Source organism: Gekko japonicus, unplaced genomic scaffold, assembly GCF_001447785.1.
Source record: "Gekko japonicus isolate JY-2015 unplaced genomic scaffold, Gekko_japonicus_V1.1 scaffold3252, whole genome shotgun sequence".
NCBI lineage: Eukaryota > Metazoa > Chordata > Lepidosauria > Squamata > Gekkonidae > Gekko > Gekko japonicus.
In genome coordinates, this window is record NW_015170992.1 from 2907 (window position 1) to 9574 (window position 6668).

The 6668-nt window shown below is 47.8% G+C and overlaps 1 protein-coding gene across 1 annotated transcript in view; it reads left to right on the top strand.

Moving 5' to 3' along the window:
* Positions 1–692: 692 nt before the first annotated feature.
* The window catches only part of LOC107116960 (olfactomedin-like), a gene marked incomplete at its 5' end in the record, with an annotated part of 17202 nt that continues 11226 nt past the window's right edge, over positions 693–6668 (top strand). The window contains one exon of the mRNA XM_015418989.1: positions 693–902. Coding sequence (XP_015274475.1) covers positions 693–902 — 210 coding nt within the window. The remainder of the gene's footprint in view (positions 903–6668) is intronic.

Genomic DNA, 6668 nt, shown 5'->3' on the forward strand with positions numbered 1-6668 from the left:
AAAAAACCACTCACCCCTCTAGCAGCTCTGTCTCCTGGTCAGAGCTCAGCTGGGTCTGCTCAGCCTCTGGCAAGGTGCTTTCTTAAATAGAGGCCTCCCCCAGCAGAGGGCGGGGCAGCAGCTATTCAAATTCACCTAGGCACTCAATCACAGTCAAACAATGCCCCTTCCTCTCCCTCTCAATTACAGTCAATCACAGTCAAACAATACCCCTTCCTATCCATCTCTCAAGCAGCCTGGACTCTGCAACAACTCTAATTGCTTTCACACACTCCCAAACAAAGTCCTCCCATACAATATCCTCAGCTGAATCTTTGTATTCTTTACAAAAAGATCAGAGCAAAATAGAGGAAAACCTGGAAGCAGGACAATTCGACAGCAACATTGTGTAATGTTCCCAAAAAAACAAAAGTGGAAACCAAGGTAGATAAAAAACCTCTGTTTGAGTGCTGCCTGTAATGGAATGCTCCTCCTCCAAAGGATTTCCAGACAGAGAAAACTAGCAAGGAGCTGAACTGCTGAGCTATCATTTGAACCCACATCCACCCTTTTCAAATCCAAGCCCTAATTTCTGTGAACATGCCACCCTTGTTCTTAATCTCAGCCCATGGTTGTGAAAAGATGGTTGACAAAAGGGACTTTACATGTCTCGTGAAGAGTGTACACTGTAAATGTTTCTTACTTTTCTCCAGGTTATAGCAATCCACTTTAGAATCGTAGAATTTCAGGAAAAACTGATAAACTTGACTAATGAAATACGTCGGATCGAAGCGAAAGGCTTTAAGGATGATGCAGAGTATCAGAAACTCAATGACACCATTAAGGAGTTGGAGAAGATTGGCAAAGACCTGAGTACCATTCTGAATATAACTGATTTGGAGCTTGAAGTCGTGCTCAAAGAGGTAGGTAAATAATATTCAGGGAATGCAATAAACCTGCATTCAAACATCACATTTAATCAATATTAAGGCATAATATATATGAAACTGGCTCGTTACCCTGCTCATGTGGGTGGCTGACTGCTCCCTCCATACACTTCTCCAGGAGGGACTGGAGGCCCTGAATTAATCTTGTGCATAGCCTCCACACGTATCTGCTTCCTGCCCTCTTTAACCACCTAGGTGCCAATCAAACACGCCTAGTTGTTTAGGCTCAGATGGCCTCTGGGCAGCTGGATTCTTACATCCCCATTCTTCTCATGATATTTTTTTCTTCTTTATTCTTTCCTTGTCTGCTGTTTTGTTAATATGACTTTTAATTTTAAAGTTGTTTTGTGGGGCATTTATCATGTTGTGGGTCAGGGATGTGGGACTTAAACCCTAACAGACTCAAGGTGGTTTAATAAAACCAGGCATCTATAGGGCCCATTATGGGGCCTGTTCCTTCTATATGGGTATTGTTATAAAATTAATACAATTTACAATAAAATGGTAAGAAGGCTAGCTTAGAATTCTTCTCTCTAACTTGTTAGTTTTCTGTATGCAAGAAAGTTTTTTTTAACGGTGGTACACTGGAGCTCCTCTGCTTGAAGTGGTAAGGTAAAGGTTTCCCTTGCTCTAAAGCCAGTCAAATCCAACTCTAGGGATGTGGTGCTCATCTTCATTTCCAAGCCGAAGAGCCAGCGCTGTCCAGAGATGTTTCCGTGGTCATGTGGCCGGCATGACTAGATGCCACGGCGCACGGAACGCTGTTACCTTCCTACTTGCAATTTCTTGCTTTCAAACTGCTAGGTTGGCAGGAGCTGGGACCAGAGACGGGAGCTCACTCCCGTCATGCGGCATTCGGGTCTCAAACTGCTGAACTACCGACCTTCCGGTCTGCAGTTCAGCATCTTAACCACTTGAGCCACTGCAGCCCATTGAAGTGGTACCATCTAGGAAAATATGTGTAATCCGTTTGATTCTCAGATGAAAATATGGCAAGCTAAATAAGCACAGGGTTTCTCCCTTCACACACCAACATTCTTCAGACTGGAGAGGGGAGGGGTTCCTATTAACATTCAGGAAATAGTTTTGTACTTGCAGAATACAAGCTGCATTCATACACACACAGCTTCCATCAGAAGTGGCCCATTTTTCTCAGCCTTCCGAACTAGGAATGTTTGATATGAAACTAACTGCCATTTGCTCAAACTCAGGCTGTCTGTACTGATACTCCTGTAAAGCAGACAATTTTAAACATTTATTCATCTTAGCTGTTTCTCCTAGAAAACTCTTAGATTTATCAGTGTTCTAATTGGTACCTGCTAGCTCTGCAAGCATTCCATCACTCTATTTATCTTTAACAATTTGTTTCACACTTCCTCCTAAGAGCTGGAATACGTAATTCTCCCTGTATCCATTTTACCATCGCAGTAAACCTGCAAGGCAGGTTAGGCTGAGGAAGTGACTAGTACAAGTTCACTCAGTGAGTTTGAATTTAGGTCTCCCTAGTCCTCATCAGGAGCTCCGGTGGCTCAAGTGGTTAAGACGCTGAACTGCAGGCTGTGGGAGGTCGGTAGTTCAGCAGTTCAAGACCCAAGTGTGCCGCGTGACGGAGTGAGCTCCCATCTCTAGTTCCAGTTCCTGCCAACCTAGCAGTTCGAAAGCAAGAAATTGCCAGTAGATAAATAGGCACCCCTTCGGTGGGAAGGAAACAGCGTTCCGTGCGCCTTGGTGTTTAGTCATGCCGGCCACATGACCATGGAAACATCTTCGGACAGCGCTGGCTCTTCGGCTTTGAAACGGAGATGAGCACCGCAACCCTAGAGTCAGACTCGACTGGCTTTCGAGCAAGGGGACCTTTACCTTTACCTTTTTAGTCCTCATCCAGCACTCTAAACACTACACAACATAGATTCAGGTTAGCAGGGCAGTGTGAAATTTTTGAGTCAGGCGGCTTAATTTATACTCTTAAGCCTGATCAAGAATTCTGGAGAACCTGCAAACCGTTTTGTCTAATTCTGCAACCACCACACAAACACACACATTTCTGGCTCCAGCAAGAGGCTGTGTGCTGCTGCTGCAGCCGCTGCTTCACAGTTTGGCTGGAGGCTTTCAGCAGTCTGAGGAGGAGTAGTTCAGTGTGGGGCTGGAGCTGCTTGAGCACCCAAGCTCTAGGCTGTCTGCCTGCCTGGCCTCTGTGGTTCAGCCAGCTGTGCTGGTTTGAAGGGGGAAAAAGTAGCCCTTTGAGTTTCTAGATTAGGACAAGGCATACAAACCTCTAAAACTTGGGACGGGTATACTGAAAACATTATATCTTATAGCTATATATTTAATTCTCAACAGTCCCCTCTGTGTGTGGATTAGGGCTGCCAATTCCCCCCGGGGGGCAGATTTCCCCCCGCTTTGGAGGCCCGATTTCCGCCGCCGCGGAATTGGACCCCGGGGGAACCCCCCCCCGCCCCCAGCGTGCCCGGCGTCAGCACGTCACCTCTGGCTGACGTGCATGCGGCGTGCGCACAGAAGACGCCATCCGGGACCCCCGCCACGGAGCAAAAGGTATTTGGCAACCCTAGTGTGGATACTTATTTCCACAGATAGGGGGCATGTGCTCCCCCAACAGGTTTTTGTACAGACTCAGGGGACTCCCTGGTTCTGCAGAAAAATGCAAAAAGTTAAAAAAAAACAAAAAACTCAGGGACACTTGAATCCCCCCCCCGCAATACCTTTTGAAATGGCTTCCACACGGATCTACTCCAGACCCCACCGCAGCCACAGTGAGAGACAGCCAGAAAGACAGAGAAGGGAGGAAGCAAAAGCAGAACTGGATCTCAGATTGGGAAAGATCCCCCCTGCAGTATGAATGGCTAAATAGCAGGGGGTTTGGAGCTAGACCTGGGACTAGGATTGCCCACTCCATGTTGGGAAATTTCTGGAGATTCTGTGATGAAGTCTGAGGAGTGCAGAGTTTGGGGAGGGGAGAGGCCTCAGCTGGATATAATGCCACAGAGTCCACCCATTTTCTCCAGGGGGACAGATCTCTGTTGTCTGGAGTTCAGTTGTAATTCTGGGGGATCTCCAGGTCCCACCTGGAGTCTGGCAAACCTAGACCTAGCAGTGCTCTCTGGGTGACAAGACCACCTGACTTGCATGATTCAACTAGACCTGGCTGCTTGCTACTGTGCAACAGCAGCCACCCTATGAAAGTCAGCATAGTATAATGGTCAGAGCTTCAGGGTAGGGTTTGCAGGGTTGTGGAAGCTCATTAGGTGATTTTGGACCAGTCCCATACTTTCAGCCTAACCTACCGCATAGAGTTGTTGTGTGGATAAGGAAGAGCAGAGAATAATATAAACTGCTTTAGTCCCCACTATGGAGAAAGACCATCGTTTTCCTCAGGAGACGCTGCAGAAGAAAAGGAGATGGAAAGCTGAAGACAGAGGGGCTAGCTGTTGGATGAGAAGGACATAGAGATGCCAACTCCAGGTTGGATAATTCCTGGGTATTTGAGGGGTGGAGCCTGGGGATGGTGGAGATTGACGTGGGGAGGGACTTCTGACACATATCATGCCATAGACTCCACCCTCCAAAGCAGTCATTTCCTCCAGGGGAACTCATGTTGCCATCCTCCAGGTGAGGGCTGGAGATCTCCTGGAATTACAACTCATCTCTAGATGACAGAGATCAGTTCCTCTGGAGAAAATAGCTGCTTTAAAGGGTGGAGTTTATGGTAATATACCCTGCTGAGGTCACTTCCCAGCTCAAACCTCATCCTCCCAAGGCTCCACCCACAAATCTCCAGGAATTTTCCAACATGGAGCTGGCAACCCTATGAGGAACTGAGCTCTGTATTTGGGCAATCATGATTCCTGGAGAGCAACTGCTTCCACTGCTGCTGGGGGGGGGGGAAGTAGGTGAGAGGCTGGGAGACTGACAGGGGCAGAAAGAGTGATGGGGTGGGGGCAGAAAGGAAGTGACAGGTATGGAGGGGAGAGAGAAAGAAAGAAGTGGGGTGACAGGAAGGAGAAAGAGAGTGAGAGAAGTAGGGAGAAAGGAGAAGAAGCAAAGGTGAGGGGAATGGGATAGCTGCTCCCACAAGTTTCTTGTAGGTCCCGACTCATATACATCTAATTCCCAACTGTGCCCCCTACTTGCAGATAATTATTTTTGTAGATAGGGAGCACATGGAGGGTAAAGAGATTTTCTGGACACTTGGGGTACTCCCCAGGTGTCAATGTTCCCTCTAAGCTGTGGAGTCCTGTGAGCAGAAATTCTACTTTGTGAGCTACTGGCATTAAAGTTGTGAGCAGGTAGTTTGGCTGCTGCATAAAATTAGTTTGCTCTGGAGCCATCTTTCCTGAGCTAAGACAAAAATGTATGAGCTGGAGGCTAAAAAACTGTGAGCTAGCTCACACTACCTCAGCTTAGAGGGAACACTGCCAGGTGTGCAGAAAAATCTGAAAATCTAAAAAAAAGGGTGTGTTTAAATCACCTCAAAATTGGCAGCGGGACACGAGAGCCATCCTGGGTTCAGAAACAACAGTGGTGCAGCTCCAGGAGCCCTGGGTACCAAGCAACCACATGGTGCATCAGCTGGTGAAAGGCCATGTCCCCCATGAGGGAGAATAGTTGGCCATCCAAAACAATCATCTTGCCAATGAGGAAGGTTATTGTTTCCTGAGCCCTCTCCCTTGCCCTTTCCCCCCAGCACTGGTGGCATCTCCGTGAGCATGACCTCTTGGAGGGTGGCTTGCCTTGCAGCCCCAACCACAGCGTCCAGAGCCTTTATTTGAGTAGCCTCTTTCCCACTCACTCCTCCCTGATGAGTGGGACTGGGCCTCTTCCACCTCCCACTAGTGGTGACACTCCTTCCTCCTGTGGCAACAAACTGGGGTGTGCCCTTTGCAGGTGCCCAAGTGTTGTGGGTCCCAGCCCCTCTGGACACAAGAACAGCACACCGGGCACTCCACTATGCAGGGTTCACTCCCCAGAGTGTGGAAGTATTTCCGTGCAGCAGAGTGGAACCGTGTCCCCACGCCCATCACTGGAGTAGGTGGGAGGGACAGCTGCTTCCTGCGGAGTGCTAGATGGGGGGATGTTCTGATGGAAGCAGGAGCAGCAGAGAGTTGGGAATCTTGGGGTGTGGAAGGGGAGGGTGCATCGTCACCCCTCACCCCCTCATCCAGGTCACTGCTGGTGAAAAATAGTCAAAAAGTGTTTAATACTTAGACTATTAATGGATCTTGCTCTATTGGAAAGAAGAGATTTCTTTGCCTTTAAAAAACCTTTATTACTAAGGGTAAAGGGTTTACGGGATTACTACAAATTAACATAACACTAAGAGCTACATTTCTAAGCTGCCTATAGTCAAAACAAGCACACAGATAATGGAGAATCTCTCCTTCTTCTTGACCCCTAGAAAGGAAGTCACCTGAAACAAATGACCAATCTGTATCACAGTAGAAGCTACTTTTCCCGGGCTAATTCCCCATTGGCTTAGTGCCAGGTATCCCTTCCAGGTCAGTCTAAACAATAGCAAACTAGGAATACAAGTTAACCCTATATTGACTGAATCATCAGACCTTGTAAACACATACATTTCCAACAACTGCCATCACTATCCTCCCTTCCAAACAGAGTTTTGTGCTGCAGCTTAGGTGGCAACTCTGAAAACTCTCAGGTGGCAGTTGGGAGACTAGGGTTGCCAAGTCCATCTTCCACCCCAACGGGGGATTTTGGGGGCACTCC